At 38.0% G+C, this 21,775-nt stretch overlaps 1 protein-coding gene across 1 annotated transcript; it reads right to left on the reverse strand.

Moving 5' to 3' along the window:
* Positions 1-3,312: 3,312 nt before the first annotated feature.
* On the reverse strand, positions 3,313-21,236 carry snx27a (sorting nexin 27a). The gene is made up of 13 exons (XM_028461066.1): positions 20,613-21,236; positions 13,615-13,840; positions 13,319-13,511; positions 12,387-12,451; positions 11,749-11,853; positions 11,571-11,649; positions 10,252-10,415; positions 9,170-9,259; positions 8,160-8,309; positions 7,852-7,980; positions 5,893-5,952; positions 5,707-5,755; positions 3,313-4,307 (listed from the first exon to the last, which is right to left on the reverse strand). The coding sequence occupies exons 1-13, from the start codon at positions 20,900-20,902 to the stop codon at positions 4,237-4,239; spliced, it is 1,671 nt and encodes a 556-aa protein (XP_028316867.1). The 5' UTR covers positions 20,903-21,236; the 3' UTR covers positions 3,313-4,236.
* Positions 21,237-21,775: the final 539 nt, after the last annotated feature.

Below are 21,775 nucleotides of genomic sequence, written 5' to 3' on the forward strand. Positions count from 1 at the left end.
ACCCAAGTATACAGTACGTATTGTATTGCAACCTCCTTCATAATACTCACACCTAATATTCATTCAATTATTGTTTCTCGTTGCTGAACGTATCATTTTATGAGCTTGGCGAATGGACTGGGATGTATTTAAGAGCTTAAACAATATTCTGCCTTGTATATTGACCATGTTATGGATAATCTAGCGCAAAATTATTCCCTGTCAAAATATTTTTGACTGTTATTTTGTCACTTTTTGTCAATCGACGTCCAAACTAGATTTAGAAATGAACCAAATTGTTTTGTTAAAGATGTCTCATCATTGTCGACATTTTGATATCAAATATGATAAAATGTTTTGAAACATGTTTAGTTGACAATTACGCATTTTCGATAAATCGCGAATATCGTCACCAGAGTAGATCACTAAAATGTACTTTAAAAAAAAAAAAAAAAAAACCCTACCACCACTTCTGGAGACCGTAAGAACCATTTTGTCAATTATGTATTTTCAATAAATCGCAAAATTCACTAAAATGAGATTAAAAAACACTGCCACAAATTCCAAAGACCACAAGAATAATTTTCTTGTTATACTGTATATCATACTTTGAAGAAAAAATATAGTCGTGTTTTATTCTACCATGGGGAAAGGTATAAATATATATATATAAATATATATATATATAATATAAATTTTGAGATATGGCCGTTAACCTAAAAAGTTTAAGGATCCATTCACTGCTTCATTCACTTCACACGTCTCGTAAATGACGACAGAAAACCACATTTCCCAATATATAACTTTATTTAAAATATTGTTACAATTTATTACTCTACACAACATTTTCAAAACTCGTTTCTTTTTTCTCTTTTCTTATTCTTGTTAGTAAACCTTCTCGAGTGTGTTGTTCAGATAGAAAACTCTCCATTATTCGGCCAAATTGTGCCTCGGTTGTTAATAATAAATGTTTTCTCTCAACGCACACAAGAATGAATGATCGCGGCGGCTCCAAAAAAAAAATGACGTTTTAAGTTTTTCCTTAAATTTCTATTTAAATAAATAAAAAGTTTCGAGCTGAAGAAACAAGAGTGCATTTTGTTGTCGAAAGTATATTCTTAATCTTTTTTTTTTTTTAAAAACAACTATTTACAGGTTACAGCTAAAGACAGACGAGGCTTGGCTTTGTTTATTAACGTCCCCCAAAAGGAGCCAAAAATAAAAAAATAAAAAGACCCGCCTTTTCAATGCAACAAACAAACAGAAATGACACAAAGGCAAACACTTTTTCTGACAGCACTTACATCCACCTTAGAGGTTGGTCACATGGTCAGGGCGTGGCTCCCTATCACACCAAGGGCACTTGAAAAATAATTTTTTTAAAAAAAGGAGGAGTGTGGATCATGTTTGGAGAAATACCTGCCAATTCCTTATTTGCTGTGCAAATCTGTATGGATTTGATACACAGGAACTCAGAAAAAAACGATGTGTTACCATAGCAACAGTCAGTGGATGGTTAGCGTTGAACTACCTAAACCTTTTCAGTTGAACTGATTTTATTCTTCCTTGGAACCATCCAACGTGCCTTTTTTTTTTTTTTCTTTTTTTTTTTAACACCTTTATGCGAGATCAAACGTCATTTTTTTAAAAACACTAAACTCAGTTTTTCCGATTTCACAAACACTGACGAACAAAAACCTGTGGAAAACGCAGGTCGAACGGCGCAAAGACGCGTCTGCTGACGTTCAAAATCCTGAACTCAGTGACATCACTGAATGGGAGCGACGGCCTAGACACACAGATAGATGGCACCGAGGCAAATAATAATAATAATAATAATAATAATAAGAATAATAATAATACGAGATAAAACCCAATGAGGAGAACGTTAAAACAAAACTGCAGATTTCTAAAAGCTTATTCACAGTTGTATGTACGAGCCACGGGGACAGAGAACAAACATCAAAGAGTAACAAACGCTGCCTTGAATTCATAATTGGGAGGAGAGAGAGTCGGTGTGTGTGTGTGTGTGTGTGTGTGTGTTGGCAGAAAGAAAAGATTCAGACTGCGCTTTAGAGTGTTGAGCCAACGTCGCTCCCCTGTGTGTGTGTGTGTGTGTGTGTGAGACAGACACGCCTGCACACGTTGTCACCAAAGCCCCATCCATCTACTATAACCCAGCAGCTCCAATCCTCCAGTCATCTTTCTTTAACTGGCCATTACTCACTGTCAAAAAAAACCAACACAGCTTTCTGCATGTTACAGTTTGGTTTTTTTTTTTTACTAAATCGTTCCAAAAAACAATGAAAACACTTCCTCAGTCCACAAACGGATGGTCCTCAGACGCAACTACTGGATGTTCACGAAAAATATGTCTGGATGCTGCACCCGAGGGTTTTTATTGATCACAGAGCAGGAGGGAGAAACAGACGAAATAAAACATGCGTCAGGATTTTTTTTTTTTTTTTTTTTGAGACAAACTGCCGATACTAAAAAAAACATCTTCATTTACAGCAGATGTGAGAAAAGTTTGACATTAAGTGGGCCACAGATTTTAGGTTGGTTTGCACTTCCACATATACATGATATATAAATTATTATTATCAGTCCCTGCAGAAACTTCACTTCAATTTCACAGATTTTAGGAAGTCGGGGAAATTTTGTGGAATAATTTGCAAAAATATTGCCAGATTTTGGAAAATTTGAGAGTTCTTTCAACAATTTGAGATTAAAAATGAATGCCGTCATGTGATATAAGCAAATATTGTGGATTTTAATAGAGTTTTTTGTATTTGGAGGGGCTGTGATATCTACAACTGAATTATTTGGCAATTTACAAAATCTTTCATGTTTTTTTCTGTCATTTTTACTCTCATGAGCGTGCTGAATGTGATGCTCTAAAGGGCCAGTATTGTCAATCAGAGGCTAAAAGCTTATCAGCGATAAACAGAGGATACACATGCAAACGTATCCTCACAGAGAACGAGGAACTAACGACATATAAACGGATAAAATCATCAATCTGAGGAGTTAAAAAATCTATTTCAACCTCGTTAATCTTCCTGCTGTGCTTTTTTTTAATTTTTATTAAGCATGAATAGAAAACACTGCGAATGGTCGTAGATTTTTGGTTGTCGTCTAAAGTAGTGAAGCCTTAGAAAGATGAGCCCTTAGTGAGAGAATCACTATCATCATCAAAGTTTGTTAGAGACCAAAACAAAGTGTTTGTGTAACTTCAGCATGAATACTCTGATCCCACAAACACAAAACAAGCTTCATTCACTCAGATCAATATCACGATGGATGCACAGTCACGTGCACGTGTAATCTGCAAAGGAGTGATAGTTTTTTTTGGGTTAGGGTCAGCTGGGGTCACTTTGAGAAACTCTAAAAACATCTTTTGCTTCACAAAATGCACAACCTGGCGTTTCTGCTGCTTTGCTGCCCCCTGCTGGCTGGACTGAAAAATGAGGAGTGATGCTAAATACACTAAAGAGCTTTAGTCCAAATAAAACTCCCTGCATGGAGCTCCAACCCTCTGACATGGACACACACACACACACACACACACACAGTGACAACTGCACAAAGACGCCAGTTCGCCGTTAGACGTGAAAAATGAGGATTAAAATGACCTGCTTCAGTGATTTAGTATTTCATCGTGTTAAGTAAGAAACAAATAATTAGAGCTTTTATATTAATCTATATTTCATCAAACAATCACAAACATCTGTCCCCACAGATGTTCTCAGACAAAGGCTACACACATCCAGCATCAGTGGAAAGCACGACTTTGCTTCTTTTCTTTTTTGTTCTTCACCGAGTGTGAAAAATGTTGGAAAATAATTCTGTGTCCGTGTTCAATCTTTAAACTGAGCTCAGTTCCGTGGATGAGATCGATGAGGGTCCATCTAGGTCCCATTCGTGTGCAGATGTCTTTGTTTTTTTCTACGACCCATCACTCAGTACTCACGTGTCAAATGTCCACCAATGGAAACCATCTGCTGGTGTGTGGCCATTAAGGAAAAAAGACGCTACGGAGACCAGTTAGTGATGCGAGACTCAACTTTAGTCCGTTTCCCCTCATTGATCTTCTCGCCGCCTGCGTTCTGGGATGTTTTCATGTTTGATATGTGGCCCCAGGATGGCCCCAGTCTGTGGCTCAGGTCAGTGTGTGTCGGTGGGCGCTCTCTCTGAAGGGGGGGGAGGCTGCGATGAATCCAAGTGGGCGGCTTCAAGTTCAAGTGACCACATGTTTTAGGAAGTTGCAATCTCCCCCCCTAAGTGGCGCCATCCTTTCTGCTGTGTCTCCAGCGGAGGGAGAAACTCTGGAAAAGAGGTTTAGAGGGTGAAGATGTTTTATCCTCTTAAGCCACAGCCACTTTTCTCTGAAAATCACAAACCCATAACAAAAAAAGTTTTTCTCTCATCTATAAAACCTACATGGCTAATTTTTGTTCAGAATGAAGTAGGGCCCTTAGTGGTTACAGGTGATGTGACATTTTGGAAATATATGATACTGAGTGACAATAAATCAAGTTTTAAATACAGAAATCTGTAGTATGCCCAAAAAAAAAAAAACTCGAGATTTGCATTAAATATGAAGCCAATTCTCAGTAGGGAAGGTTACAAAAGCAGAAATAATTGAGCTAATATATGGTTGGTGATAGTAACCAATAGGTCAAAGATACACATGTTTTTGTGCAACAAAGTTCAGGCAGAAGCCCACTTTGCCACAACTGTGCCAAAGTTTTGAAAACAAGTGTGAAACTATAATGGTTTTATGTTTGACCACTAGGTGTTGCAATTTAACTTGAAATAAACACGTCAATTTTTATTCAACTTTCTGCTGTGCCATGCGTAATGCTATTTTTCGTTCCACTCTTTGATGCTGTTACACATGGGAGTTATTCAGCAATGCATTGACCAATCGGAATGTGTTGTGAAGCATTGTAAAGCCTGTAGAAATGAGTGATATCAAACAGTTTGGGACCCTCGCCAATCAAAGCTGGATAAAGGAGGGACCTTCTGCTTCATTGTCTACTACCAAACCACAGAGTTGGAACTGATCATAGATCATTTTTCAGGTCACAAATGTTTTCATCCTCTTTCGGTAAACAAAAGAGGTTTATATCAACATTATCCAGAGTTAATCGAGTCATTGCAATAAACACAAAAATCTTTCCCAGGCGTGTCAAAAAAACCTCACACTTCTGCTGGAAACGATACCAAAAGCGGACCACAGCTTTAAGAATTTGAGAAGTGAAACACTACGAGTGCTCTCATTGGTCGACATTGTTTCGAAAAGTCGACGCCAGATCGGCTTCACACAAGATAAATTCCATTTCACAGATAAAGATAAGGAATGTAACCCCATCGTGCTTTTGCACACATACAATTACTCACATAATTGGAATAGTTTCAGCCTCCTTTGTACATGTGTGTCTCTAGAGATGGATGATAACATTTCACGTGGCTCCTCCTGCAGTTCTTTCACGTGTTTGACAGGAACAGATTTATGCTCTAGTCACATGACTGTGTACGGCATCATGTGTTTAAAAAACTACAAAGACATTGGCCTGTGTTGAGTCATCTCTCAAACTCTGGGCACAATGATTTGTATTCTTCACTAATAGAGAATTACTGCATTTGTTAAGCCTGTTTCTGACCTTGGCATTATGAGCTTTATTTTTTATTTTTTCAGCCGAGTGGTGCTGTCGTGCTTACCGGTGTTAGTGCAGTTTTTGTTGTCTTTATCAGAAGCTTCTTCTTCTACCTGAACACATGAGCAACACATGCAGGAGTTAAAGAAAACCCTTTGTGCATATGTAAAGGAAAAGCTAAGAATAGGCCAGAGTTAGACATTCAGATGTTGTGCTTCCTGCAGTGGGAGAGGAAAGGAGTGGCCCTTACCTGTTTCCTCCACTTCAGCTCACAAAAGACCCGTTCAAAGCACTCGTGCATGTAGTTAAACTGGGAGAAAAAGCAAAGCAATGCATGTTTTCAGTGCAACAGAATGGATCCTCAGAGTGGAAATGCACAGTTTAAAAAGGAGTTTGTTGTAAAGATTTGATTAGAATTACAGGAATATACATTCATTATGGTCAAACAAATTTAAAAAATGTTTTTTTGATTTCATTATATCAAGATTATCAATATTTTTTATTCATTCTCTCTGCCAGGGTTGGGGCCAATTACATTTTAAAATTACAATTACGACCTCAATTATCCATGTTAATTTACAGCTGAATTATGATCATTACTACTACTACTCAATTAGTTATAATAACATCATAATTGTAATTAATTATCAATTACGCGATCACAATTGCTCTCTACAGTCATGCATTACTTAATGTCAGATAATATAATTAGTTGTCATGATGGATGGGTCTCAACATTACCTGTGCACATTAAAATTGATTGTTTAATACAAGTGTGTCAAACTCAAGGCCCGGGGGACAAATCCGGCCCTTTAGAGCATCAAATTTGGCCCGCTCGAGAAAGTAAAAATGATAGAAAAAAACATGAAACATTATGTAAATTCCCAAATAATTCAGTTGTAGATATCTCAGCTCTCCACATACAAAAATTCAATCAAAAATCCACAATATTTGCAGAGCTTTTTTTTCAGTTCTTATTTGATGTGACGGCAGTGTTTTTTAGTTTGAAATTGTTGAAAGTAAGGATGCACCGATCGGTGTCGATTTCCATGATTTTGGGGGATTGGCGATCGGCCGATCTCTGCATATGAAACCGATCTTTTCCACCGATCTTTTCTAGGTTGAAAAGTCCGTCATAAAGTCAGCTACTGTCCCGTTCTGCTGTGAGTTGACTGACAGACCCGCCCACCAGCTCATGTGTGCTGCGCATGCCTCTATTGACACAAAACAACAACAGCCGGAGGAGCCGTTAGCTTAGCATGTCGGCAGTTCTGCAGTTTTACGTTGAACATGATGCACTTAATTATTTATTATTGATTTAGCTTTTGTCCTGTCAGCTGTTGCAAGTTATTTTTAGAATAATATTTTTACATTTAAATATACACAAAACTGCTGCATTTGGACATTTAAGGAAACTTAAAACTCAAGACACTTAAGTTTGTCCTGTAGATTATTATTATATCATCTACCCCAAACCCTGTGATTTTCTTTATTTGTAAAACCAAAATACTGCTGTGCACTTTATTTTAGTCAAAGAGCTCCAAACAGCTCACAGTGGAACCTTGTTGGACACGTTTTGTTTGTTTTTAAAATGTGAAAAATGAAAGCCTAAAGAAAAAGATATAATTTAGTATTTTGGACAGCAATGTTCTAAACTTTTAATTTACATGTGCAGTTAAAACAACACGTTTGTATTGTTTCACAGGTATTGTTGAATGTTTTACAATATAATCAATTTGAAACATTCAAGTTGTATGATGTCAGTTATGAAAAAAATCGGAATTGGCCAAAATCGCTATCGGTGCCGGTGAGGCTTTTAAAAAAAAAAAAAAAAAAAAAAAAACAAATCGGTGATCGGCCAGAAAATTGCAATCGTGCACTACTAGTTGAAAGAACTACATTTTTAAAAATCTGGCAAATTTTGCTCAAATTAGTCCACAAAATTTCCCCAAAGTCAGGGAAATTTAAGTGAAGATCCTGAATGGACTGACATACTTTATCATTTATATATATTTTATACATGGAGTGAAAACCAGGGCACATTAATGTTAAATTTACTCTTTTTTCCCCCAAAAACAATCTGTGGCCCACTTGCGCTCAAACTGGTCTGTATTTGGCCCCTGAGTTTGACACCCCTGGTTTAATGTCAGATATAATAATTCAATAATATGTTAGCATATCTAAACAACAAGCTAACATGCTAACTCACATATGGAGTGAAGATCTTGACCCATCGAGCTTTCTTCTCTCCTCGTGCGTACTCGAAGCAGAACGCCATCCCCTCCTCGTCCGTGTCCCAGCGCTGCATCTCTGCCCACTCGAAGGCGATGACCTGGTTCTGAAAAAACAGATAATATTTACCTCCCAGTTGGTAGATTTTAGATTTACAGGGAGGAGGAAAATCTGGCATAGATTTAATAACCAAACTGTTGCATGAATCAACACGTTTTGTGCTTTAAGGAAAAACAAACATGGGTTTTTTTTCTTTTTCCTCACAGCGTGCACGGAGGCGCTCACCTCCAGCACGCCGTCCTCGGTGCAGGCGTGCAGCTTGAAGTGATTGATGCTGATGGCTGTGATAACGTGGCCTTTTCTTCTAGAGTCACATGAGCAGTGGGGAAACACCACCTCATTGTAGCCCTCACACGTCCGCAGCAGGCTCAGGTACTGGAAGGGATCAAAGCACAACTCAAAGTCACATGTGTGCGTTTGCTTTAAGAAAACTGTTTTTTGCTTGTTTTTTCATTATTGTTGCAAAGTGGATTTTTTAAGGTTCAGGTTTTGTACTGAAAAAAAAAACAAATCCAGTTGTGAGAGAAAAAAAAAAAAAAAAACAATTAAAAAACACGTTTTTAAATCATATGGTTATCTTTTTTTGTCTTCATCTTTTTTTGTCCTAATAATTTTTATTATTATTATTATTAGTCTTAATATTTTTTTTGTTGGTCTTAATATTTTTTGTCTTGATTTTTTTTGTATGAACTTTTAAGTTAACTGTCCTGTTTTTTTTGGATTTTTTTTCCATTTTCACCCGTTACTATTCCGGGACACCTGCAAGCTCCTCCCACACGTACCAGGCTTCCAAAAATACTAACAGATTAAAATAGAAAAATTAATAAATAAATAAAACAGGACTGGAAAAAAAGTTAAGGCTTAAAAAAAAAAAAAGATAACCATATGATTTTAAAAAGTGTTGTAAAATTGTGACTTTTTTCTGTGTTGTTTTTTTTAAAGTGGCCCTCTTCTTCTTCTGTAAATCTCAGCTGGTTTAATTCAAAACATAAAATATGTGCAATATATAAAATATGTACATGTGTCAGATGATTTATGATTCTGTATGTTTTTGATTTTCAAACCAACTGTCACTTGTGTGATGTGTTAAAGTAGAAGCCCATACACAACGTTTGACAAACATCAGTATAAATCAGCAGAAATCGTAGCCTTTTCTGTCCACGTTTAGTATTTAGTGGCTTGGAGATGACTCGGGTAAACGGGCCCCCAAACAAAGAGGCGTCTGTGGTACTGACCGTGGCCATCTTGTGCTGCTCTGCCAGTTTCTGCAGCTGGTAGGATTTGTCCTCAGTTCTTATGAATCCCTTCTTCACATCGTCCAGAGCCTGGGCACACAACATTTATCAATGAAAGGCCCAAAGGAAAACGGATTACACATGAAATCTATAGTCATCTTGTGCCCGCTGGTAAAAACAGCATCAGAACGTTCAAACAGTGTGGCTGCACTTAAGGTAAATATATGTAGTGGTTTTTAATTTGAAATACATTCCACACCAAAAAATGAAGGCCTTTCACAAGTAAGTTATGAGAAAAATCAGTGGATGGTTTGAAAGCACCAAACAATGAGATGGATGTTTGCACGACTGATTGGTCACCATTTAAAACTGTTTAGTGCACGTGTCAAACTCAAGGCACGGGGGCCAAATCCAGCCCTTTAGAACACCTAATTCAGCCCACAGGAGAAAGTAAAAATGACAAAAAAAACAAGTATCATTGTGTAAATTACTAAATAATTTTGTTGTAGATATCTCAGCTCCTCCAGATACACATGGATACAAATTTCTCATGCTTATATCTCATGATGGCAGTCTTTTTTTTTATTATCCCAAATTGATTAAAAAAAACAAATTCAAAAATCTGCAAATTTCCTCAATTTATTCTACTAAATTAAATAACAGTTGTTCATAATATCAAGGAAATATAATTGAGTTTACATTTAAGGTCACTTAATGTTTGGATATACTTTATATGTAATTTATACCTGGAAGTGTAAACTAGGGTACATTAATGTTGAAACTGCTTTTTTTCCCACCTAAAATCTGTGGCCCACTTGAGATCAAACTCGTCTGTATTTGGGTCCTGAACTAAAATGAGTTTAGTGTTTAGCGTTTTATGCAGGAAAATGTGTCTGCTTTAGTGATAAAACATGTTGGCACGTGTGAACCTGTCCAGAGTTGAGGCTGATTTCAAATCAAAAGGCAAAAAAATAAAACAACCAAACCCAATGTAAACAACAAAAAAATGTCAAAAGGAACATTTGTGAACATTTGTTCCAAGAAAAGAAAAAAGACAAGGAGTGAAATGTGATTTTTATGACCTGGTGAAAGCAGTAGTGCAGTGCCAAAGGGTTGTCTCGGAGCAGCTCCTCCTCCTGGAAGCTGAACAGCCATTTGCGGAGCGCTAAGCACGTCCCCGGCACGGCGGACGTGTAGTTCTGCACATAGAGTTTGTGCGGGAACTCGTTGGGCGCCAACTTCCGCACTGCGACAAAAGAAAAATAGAAGTAAGAAGGGTGCAAAAAGTGAGTTATTAATAAACTCCCAGGTTGTTGCTGACCTGCCACTAGGGGAGAAATTAAACAAAAAGACATAATCTTTAACATCCCCCGCCAGATTGGTTTTTTATAACTCACAACCTTTTCCTAAATGTACGAAATCTAAGAACTTAGATTTATACATAAGAAAATATTATCACATCAGAAGATAAAATTACTAGCTATCTTAAACGGTTTCGAATAAAAGCTGTCCCCTTTGAAGATGCTTCAGAGTTAAATGGCACAAATTAAATAACTCCGGAAAAAATATTTGTGCACTTTTCATTTTCGAACTTCATCAAGGTATTGTTACCCTTAAGCCACACGCCGAATTTGGTCATAGTATCTTAAACGGTTTCTGAGAAAAGCTGTCCCCTTCGAAGAAACCTCAAACAGTTCAAAAAACGGAACAAGGGCAATAACTCTAGAAAAAAAATATTTTCGCACTTCTCATTTTCGAACTTCATCAAGGTATTGATACCCTGAAGCCACACAACAAATTTGATTATTGTATCTTAAACGGTTTCTGAGAAAAGCTGTGCCCTTTTAACGCAGACAGACGGAGCTCAAACCTATATCCCCCTTCACACTCTGACGGTGGATAATAAATGTCTTTATTATGTGCGTTGCTCTTAGAGTAGTTAAGACACGCCCAGTCCCAGCAGCCCCGCTCCCACAGCACTGCACAGTTCCATATGGAGTCATCAATCAATGCTCACTGAGGGCTGTGAGAGGAGGAAACTAGTCCCGCCTCCCATCTTTTAAAGGAGGGGCGGAGCCAACAGTGCCAGTTAGTGACGTCACTGATCTAATCTCAGCCAATAGCAAAATTAATTTGCAATAACTGGCGTTCAACCCATAGAGGGCAGTCACTCAGACATTTTACAATTAAAAATGCTAAATTTAAATACTTAGACTAAAAAAAAGAGTGGGACTAGAATTAAAAAATGCATGACTTCATACATAAACATATATGAATTCATCAGAAAAAAGTGGTTTTAGGGTATACTTGTACTTTAAATAACTACTAAATGTACAGTAAGCGGAATCACAATACGTAGCCTATGCACATATTACTTATGGCATATATACAGCGCACTTACCAAAGGTATGGTTGATCACCTCAAACAGGGCAAAGTAACTCGCCATAATACTGTCCATTCCAACCTTCATCACCAAAGCCTGTGTAGAGAAGACAAAGTCAGCTACATGAAGTATTATGACACTTAGAACTCATTACAAAGCTCCTACTGCTCCAAGCTTTACGCTGTGTTATTGTACCTGGTAAACCTGGTCTGTGGTGCTGTTCTTACGCACTCGGATCGATATTGTGGTTTTGTCTGGCAGGGCCACTCGCAGCTCCACGTCTATCACGCCATTGTAATTCTACACAGAGGAGAACAATAGAACGAGAACGCACAAGAAGCTGCATTTATTTTGTTGAATAAATATAAACCTGCACAAAAAAAAAAAAACAACAAAATTAAACAAAAACAAGCTTGAAATGCAAGACCTTTTGTTATTTGATTTATGTTTATTGAAATCAATTTATGAATCAGTCCTACCTGCATGGCACCAACACAGTAAGAAGGCTAAACTTTTTTAAACTAATTTACATATTTAAGGTTTTTAATGGCTTTATGCCTTATTTTTAGATACAAAAAATCTTATCATGAGAGCAGGGCTTTTCAAACATGGGGTTGTAACCCCATTTGGGGTCACCCGGAATTAAAATGTGGTCGCCTAAAATGTATTGTAATTGATTTTAAAAATTGTACTATGTAAATCCAGTCAACAAGAATTACAAACAAACTAAAACTACATTTGAAAAAAATGTAGTCAAACTTGTAGGGTTTTCTGATCCTTATAACTCATTTAAATGTCCAATTTATTACAGTATTAGTGATAGAAATGCAAACCTCGTCTGATTCGGAGAGAAACTCCTGCATGATGTCACTTTCTCCGATCACCCGCACAGAGCACACTAGAGGCAAACAGAGATGAAGAGGTCACAGCAATTGTGTTGAACAAAGGGCGGCTAAATGTCAGCGTGCATGTGTGTAACCAGCGTTAACAATATTTACTTTCCGCTTTAACATCCGATGACAGCTGGAAAATCATGTGAAAAACTTTTGCTGAGTGATGTGCACATGCTGATAGACAGCTTTCTTTTGTCACGTAAACTCACTCACTACGTTTACATGACAGCTTTAATTTACCTTTAAATTTAGAATAAAAATGAAATCATCATTAAACACTGTAAACACCTAATTCCGAATGAAAATCTGTATTAAAGTTAAATCCGAAGTACAGTAAATGGCTGGTTTATTCTGATTTGAAATCCAAATGGAAAAATTCCTCCATCTTGTAAACGTTTAATTCTGCTTTAAATTAATTCTGGTCCTTCTGCGCATGCTCGTCCTGTCACGATGACGACATAATCCAAGATGGCCACCCCAAACAAGCGTTGGACTCGACCCTAAACTATTTATTTAAAAAGAGCCTTAGAAGACATGGATATAATGAATGCGGACATTTACACACACACGGACATCTGCAAACGAAACGTGAAAACAGTACTTATTCAATGTTTTTCAATGTTGTAGCTCAAAAGAAAGGAATTCTTTTGTGTTTTTTCCCGATAGACGCCATACGTCACGTTCGCCCCCTGACCAATCAGAACCCTAGACCTAAAGCAGAACTGAATAAAGGCGAATAAATGTGTTTCCATGTAAACCTCAATTCGGAATGACAGGAAGCAGAACACTTTCATTCCTAATGATTTAATTCTGGATAATTAATTCAGAATAAAAAAAAACACCATCTAACAGTGGCCAATGTGGCTTCATACCTCTCTCGAGATATTCTTCCAGGCCTCTCCTGCGAGCGTCCAGCTGCTGCTCAGAGAGGGAAAAGGGCCATTTCCCGGGAATCTTTGGAAAGTTGAAGTTGGAGAACTCCCTTCTCAGGTTCTGGTGCAGAATGGCAAACTCTCTGTAGCGTTTGGAACATAGCTGTCTCCCCGACATGTACACATTGTACACCTGCAGCCGTGAAAACACAGCGAGAACATGAGTGCTATTGATGGTCACCAGATCGTGTGGTAGAACATGTGTTTGATAAGCTCAGCTTGAGTTTTAAACTCACCACAAATCTCTCAGAGTGCTGTTCCACATGCTTGTAAGTGGGGACAGAAATGGGCACGGCCTGTTTGTCGCTGTAGTCGTAGTTGGGTTGGACTTCCTCCACCACCTCCAGCCCATCGGCCTCCTGGGGTGGGACTGACAGCACAGCCAGAACCAGCTCTTTCTCCCCAGCACGGATCAGGTCCACCACCTGCTTGTGGGTCGCACCTTCCACACTCACCCCATTGCTAAAAAAAATGGGGGAAGATGTAGAGAGAAGAAGACGAGTGTTTGAGACCTTATTTGCATTATTATTTAAAAGAATGCATATATTTCCATACTTTAGGAAGGAGTGCAGTGATTCAGGTTGCAAATGGCAGAACATTTCCAGTAAATTTCCACCGGAACTTAGGCGCGTTTGGATGTGATACAGTTGTTTCTGGTTTAATCCAATAAATAATTCCCATGTTTTTATTTTTAAATATTCGTCAAAATTAGATTACCAAAACATTGGAGACATCAATGAACACAGGCCAATAAAGCAGCAATAAAGATGTCAGCATGTTGATATGTGAGTGTTCTTCCCTATGTTTGGACTTGTGTGTAACCAGATCATTCCTAACGCTTTCCTTTAGTTTGGAGCCTCGTGGCTTTGCACACAGAGCAGATGGTGAAGCATCAGGTGTCTTCTCTAATCCTCCCATAGGAAACAGGACAGGCACAGAAAAGGAGGGAAAGGGCAAGCGATGGCCATTATGAGCCATGTTTCATAAGTGTGAACGTTATGGACTGAACTGACCAGTCAAATGAATAATGACAGCGGAATGGAAAAAATGTCAACATCGCTCTGCTTTTCACGTGTGAACGGTGATTAATATGACAGAATTCCTCTAAAGCATTCGGCTGAAAAGCTACATTTGGGGAAGGAGGGGCGAAAGAGGTGAAGACAAAAGAGGAAGGTTTTTTTTTTGTCTATAAACAGAAACGCAGCCTTAGCAGGAAACTAGCTCAGACTGGGAAATTTAAACGTCAAAGAGACAAAAAGGGAGAGTAGTGCTGGGCGATATGGGCCAAAACTTATATCTCCATATTTTTTCTCAAAATCACGATACACGATATTAATCTCAATATTTTCCACTCAATAAAGTAGCACCAGAAAGACAATTCTGGGTTCAATTAGCCACACAAGCATATTTGTTTGTCTTTTTCTCCTCTAAGGGACAGCACGTGTGAGTGAGTTCTGTAATGTGGCTTGTTTAGGGGAAGGTCTGGGTTAAGAAGCACTCAGAAATCCATCTCACTAAGCTTTTCATGCTGTTCTGAGAAGTAGTGAAAGCAGCCACTCCTAAACCGAGTATCTTTATACAAAATAAGCTATGAAATATGTATCCCAGAAATGTTAAAATTGTAATAAAAAAAAAAACACACCATTTGACTGCACTCTATGATAAAATATTGTATGATGTAATTTAAACTGTGTGATTGTATAAATAAAAACAAGTTAAAAAATATATATATGATAGGTGGTCATTTTCTATATCGCCAAAATAGAAAACTTGACATATCTTGATATATTGCTCAGACCTAGTGCAGAGTGTGTTTTAACTAGGATTTTAGCTCTAAAGCACAAAATGAGTCTATTCTAAACTCCAAATATGCATTCGATCGTAGAGAATAAAGTTGGTGGCATCAAGTCCAAGATTTGTTATTATTATATCCTTTATTGAACCAGATAAAAGCCTCACTGAGATTAGAAATCTCTTTTTTTAAGAGGGACCTGGCATGGCAACAGCAGACAAAGTTACAACAACAATAAATACATTCATACATCAAAAACCAGCAGTTCTGGAGACACCAGCTCAAAACAAGATGACAAGCCATCGGAATGAAAAACAGTCACATTGTCTAAGACTAGCTCTTTCCTGGTCCCTTAACAAAGATTTTAATGATCCAACAGTGACCAGATCTGTTAGTTTCATATCAATCTGGAAACTGTTCCAAGAAGAGGGGGCAGCATATTTAAAGGCAGTTTTACCCAGTTTTGTTCTGACTCTGGGAACAACCGTCTTTGTCTATTCTCTTTAAGCTCAAAATATACAAAAACAACTTCATGTAAACTACTATTACAGAAACTACAACTCCCCACTGAGCTTTACACAAAATTCAATCATAAAACGATAGAAAGAGGCATGACGGACGCCACTTTTTCCTGTTTCTCCAGAAAGACTTTTAGAAATGTTTGCACAAGCCACACTCAGGCCTGTTCTTAGATCCTTAGATAAGAAAACCACGAGGCAATCTGATAAAACACCAGGATCGCTGCTCTATCTTCTAATAAATCCATGAAACAACACACCTGACATATGACACACACTTGACCGCCTGATTCCAGAACAGTCAAACTGGTTACCAAGTCACATGATAAGTACTGGTTTTGGTCATATGACCAAAGAAGGATCCAAAGGTTAAAATGGACAAAAAAAAAAAAACACAAGCTCAGTAAAAATAATGTTGATGCCTCAGCAAGTCCAAGTACACACAGTATCTTGTTTTCAACACTTCCCAAAATTAGCTCAAGTTTACCAAATTAATGCAATAAATTCATGATTTCACTTCAGGTTAATTCTGCTCAATTTAATTGCAGCAATTTACTCCCAAAACGTAAATAAAATATACAAATTCATGCAAGTTATTGTCCAAGTTGCCTGTGTTTACAAACAGATGAGATTGAATCTATAGCTTTTGTTGAAACATGATATAAAAGGCAGCAGAGCTTTAAGAATACAAGTATTTACAAACCATTTTTCAAATTATGCTGGTTTAACAATGTGGAGTCAGTGACGTGAGAATCTTAAAAAATGTAGTTTTTCAAAATAGTCAAGTTAGGTTGACAAAAAAAGACATTTGAAAATCAACTAGATGGACAAAGACTATGAACTACAAGAGATATTTTTTTAATTGTAAACAAACTACCAGAAATGATAGTTTTCCACATTCATCTGGACATTTATCTCAAATCTATAGCTCTTGTCTGAGTAGAGGTTAGAAATAGAAACTAGAGATGTAACGATTAATCGTAAGGCAGTAAAAAATCGATTCATAGGTATCACGATTGACATCGATGCTTTGAAATCTGAATCGCAGTACTTTTTTTAAACAGCAGAGGGCGCTATATATTTATGCCTTCTCTTGTCCAGCAGTGTACCGGCGGGCGGAATCTGCTACTATTTGCTTTCTGGCCACCTTCTACTCTTACATGTTAATGTTACATGTTAATAAACTATTCCTTACCCCTTCAGCACCGAAAGAATATTTGTAATATTACGTGAATATCTGTAAAAGTCACGTTTTTCTATTAGCTCTGTCTGCTAGCATAGCATCTCTTCTTCACTGAGAATAGCTGCATGCCAACCTACCACTGGGGTACCAGCGCCCTCTGCTGGTCCAAACAAATATCTGACGTAACTCAGTGCAATGACGGTTTTTTTGGTTTTTTTTTTTAAAGTCAAACTGTTAAGGCACAAAATACATTTTCAGTTGCACTATTAAAAAGAAAAAGAACTATTATGCAGTTTTGCATTGTTTGCTATAGAACAAGAATTTCAATTAATAAGCTTCTTCTTCATTTGTATTATTCCTTTATTTATTTCATTCAAGATTTATTTTTAGTTAAATTGCATTGTTTTGAATAGTTTATCAAGGGATTCTTTTGTCAATTAAAAATAAAAGGAAAATAATACAGTATTTTCTAGTTTTCCCCCCAAAAAATAAAGGAATATTTTTCAGTCATCAATTGACTACAGTCCCATTTTGTAAAATAAATTGTGAGAGAATCGTATCGTGAACCCAGTATCGTGAATCGAATCGTATCGGGAGTTGAGTGAATCGTTACATCCCTAATAGAAACGCATCCTCATATGAGAGTTCTGTGGTAAGACATGGTCTCTGTGTGGAGTTAGCACATTTTCTTTAAATCCCAACATTTTTTAAACTTGTTTTAAAAGTTGTTCTCATTCACTAAAAATGCTAGTGTCCCCTCTGAAACGCAGCCAAAGTGACATTTCTTCTGTTTTCATTGACATATTGAAAGTTATTTGCAAAACAATGGCCGATGTTGATACTTTGGCATCCACGGAAAAACCCGAAAACTTCTGACATCAGAGTGACCTCATCACTAGGAACACGATCAAAAAAGCAGAACAAAAACAACGTCAAATGAATCACTGTCTTCCTCATCAGGCTGAGAAACAAAAGAGATTATGGTAAGAATGACATAAAAAAACTTTGCAAATTTGGTGCCGTCTTCTCATTCTTGTATGTGATTTTTAATCCCACAATAAAACTTTTCATGTCCAATGACCCTTTGACCAGAAATCCATTGTTTTTGTTTATACTATAGGTATAGTAGGATGATGAGCATTCCCAAGTATACTTCCAAGTTTTCCAAGATGCATTTCGAACCCACGACAAAAATCTGAAGCACACTGAGGCTAAATATCTCCGTTAATTCTACACCTTTGAAAGTTCTGAAAACATTTTAAGCGAGAAAGTGACCAAGTAGAATATCAACATGTGCTCATTTGATCCATAAAACCCGTGGAAACACATTTATATTCGGCGATATTCAGAGACCCTCCATTGTGCTACTGGCCAAACTTCTGGTTAACTTCAAAACAAGAGCCCTATTTACAAAAGTGTTAAAAACTAATGGAAATCAAGAAGAGATGCTTTTGTTTTGAAAAGGCGATGTTTGACTTTTAGCTTGAAGTCGGTCCAAGGATGTTTTTACATTCTGCTCGCAATGCATCATGGGACGGTTGAGTATGACTAGTGTTTCTTTCACCATGCATACTTAGGAAATGTCCCGATATAGTATATACAGTATCTGCTTATTTCTTGTGTACTAAATCTTTTCATACATTCAAATGGTAACGCACTACAAACTCATTTTGACTTCACACTTGATATGAGTAGTATGTTAGTACGCTATTTGAAACATAGCCTGTCTTCATCTGTGTTATAAAGGGAAAAAAGTTGTTATCGTCCCCAGCTGCTTTAAGCATGTTTAGATTTTCTCTAACACTCGTGATTTCCCACTTATTCCGAATCCATTACGAGTTTCTAAATGGAGCGTTCATGCCCTACAATGGACGACATCTCAGAGTGTACCCTTCTTTGTCTACTGAAGCTAGAAAGAAACTCAGTAAACTCCATGATGGATATTTTAAACTTTTAATGTAACAGGATGGTTTAAGTTTGGAGCTGAGGTTAGCATTACTGGAAGGTCAGGGTTTGATTCCACTTTGGCCTTGACTTTGCTGAGTGTGTGTGTGTGTGTGTGTGTGTGTGTGTGTGTGTGTGTGTGTGTGTGTACACAAGAGCACCTATGATTGTATTTCCCACTGCAGTATCAATGTGATGAACTGGTAACTATCCAGAGTGTAGCCTTCCACCTGCGTCAAATCAACTGGTACAGGCTAAAGCATTTCCAAACCCTAACAAACCAGGATACAGTAGAACAGGGATGGAAACTATCACAACGAGGGCCACATTATCAACATTAATGTCAGCATTTAGAATAACGACCAATCAGAGCATTAATACAGGGGGAAAAGGGTTATGTCTTTTTTTTTTTTGTCTTTTCTCAGTTTTTAGTCATTAGTGTGTTTTTGTTATTTTTTGTGTTCTTGTTTTGATTTTGTGTATTTTTCTGTCATTTCCAGCATTTCTGTTTTGGTCGATTTGTGCGTTTTTTGCGGTCACTTTCTGTATTTTTGTTGTCGTTTTCTGTATTTTCCTGTCATTTTGTATAAGTTTGTTTGCAGTTTGCGTGTCTTTGGAGCTGCTCTGTAACGTTTCGCTGTTTTGTGTGTTTTTGCAGTCATTTTGTTTGTTTAAGTGGTTGTTGTGTGACTGCCTGTCTTTGTTATTTTATGTTTTACGAGTTATTTCGGGGAATTTTTTGTGTACTTCATGCATTTTGCTGCAAATGTATGTGTTTTGAGAGTTATTTTGTCTATTATGTTGGGCTTCAGAAGATTAACCTTATGTTGATGTCGACAGGTAACCTGACACAATACTTTCTCTATAACAGATACGAGCACCATACTGTACACAGTGACACCACACACTGTCAAACTAGCTGCAACATGCACCTTGTGATAGAGGTATGAAGCTCACACTCAAATATCTGATGCTAAATTTAAGTGACAACTACTCCTCATAACTATTATGTCTATGACAACACAAAACAATCTGGACCGTGGCTTTAATTTGACTCCAAATCGCACTGAAGCAGCAGCTTCTCCCCCTGCCAAAGCTAACGCTAGCCGAAGCTAATCAGCATGCACAGCCTGTTGTCCAACTTATATAAGGTGGTTAGCTTTCCAGTCTACACACCGGTGTAATGTATCTACTGGTGTCCCCATCAGCTGGTGACAATATCCAAAGTGTTTGGTGGTTGCATGCTATTTTGTAATCCTAACATTTCTCTTCTTAGAGGTTAAACTAATCAGATTAAAACAACATTTAAATATCATTTTAGTCAGACGATCCTTTGTTAACCTAAACAAGTAAACATGTTCAAGATGTCTATCAGGACACAACCTGTTAATAGCATCCATTAAAATCATTTTTTTTTTGTACACCATCAAATGTGAATTAACGTTTGGCAACAAGAGCATTTTTAGAAATATTTACTGCATTGTTTGCTGTAACCAACAGCAACTGCAACACATTCAAATGCCGGTCACCAGTTTAACGAGAAAACGAATAGATTCAAAACACCGATGCTAGCAATATGTGGCTAACTCTTGCAGATAATGAGAAACATAAATAACAGACAAGTGTTTTAAAAATATATATTTTAGATACAAAACCAACTAATTACACAGCTATACGTGTTAATGAATGCTAGTTGATGTACATGTGGGGAATTGAGGCCAAACATGCTAATCTGGGTAGCAGCCAGTGCTCCTTGATAAGCCCCCGGTGTGAGTGGACGGGTACAAGCCGACTTACACTTCCAGGATCCGGTCGCCTTTGGATATCCCGGCCCGGTCAGCGGCTCCTCCGGGCAGAACGGCGCTGACATGCTGTAGAGGAGCGTAGAGCTCTCCGTTGATGCTGCGCAGCTGCCCTCCTTCGCTGACCTGACCGCGGACGTTGAAGCCGTATCCAGACTCCGACTTGACGATCCTCACCACCCGCGGACCGGACATAACCGTAGCCGCTGCGGGACCGACGGTCGCAGCGTTACGTAGAGCTGAAGGGAGAACCGTCCGAGTCTCATCGTCTCCTACATCCGCCATCTTCTTCACATGCACTCTCCCACCACACGCGCGCACACACACACACTTTCTCTTTCACACGCAGCCAGTCTGTGTGCGTTACACATTCAAAACAACACTCAGCCTGTGTCCCTCAAACGCTGCTGCAGCTCCACCGACCGACCCTCACACACATAGCCCGCCCCTCGGAGGCGTCATGGGGCACGGCCGAGCAACGTGACCCACCGGGGGGCGTCACCCGAATCCCGGGCAGTGCGCTCTCTCCCCCCCCAGCAGTGGACGGAGAAGACACCCGGAAGTGTTTATATGGTGTCGGTCGAACCAAGTGGAAGTGCCTCCGATCGTCAAAACAAACGTGATCACCTTTTCCTAACTCATCTCCTAACACATTTCCTTAACCCCGTGACGTCATCCAAGGGGTGAAGGAAAAGTGGATAGGAAAGGAGATAGGATGAAACATTCGGACGCAGCTTCCTTTAAGAGCCTGTGTTCCTCCATCTTGAAATCACGTGATTGATGACATCACATGGCCCCACTGCATGTAAACATATTGTTTTCTATTGGAGTGAAGCATTCAGCCAGCTTTTTTACATCATTAAGAAGCTTTTTAGGTTAAAATGACAACTTGTGCTGGATCAATGAATGGATTTGATCAGAATTTGGAATTTGTTTATGTAGTATTTTTGTGTACATAAAAGTTCATGGGACAAACATAATGTGCAAATCTTTAGGGATCAGTGGTAACACTGTTATCCTTTGGTGGAAAGATGTTTTTTTTTGTTTTTTTTTTTTTTTTTTTTTGCAATTATAGCTATTTTTTCAAATGCCAAATTAAAAAAATGATTTTTTTTTTAAAGCCATTTAGCTGTAAAATGTACAAAAGCACATTTTTCA

Source organism: Gouania willdenowi, chromosome 11, assembly GCF_900634775.1.
Source record: "Gouania willdenowi chromosome 11, fGouWil2.1, whole genome shotgun sequence".
Lineage (NCBI taxonomy): Eukaryota > Metazoa > Chordata > Actinopteri > Blenniiformes > Gobiesocidae > Gouania > Gouania willdenowi.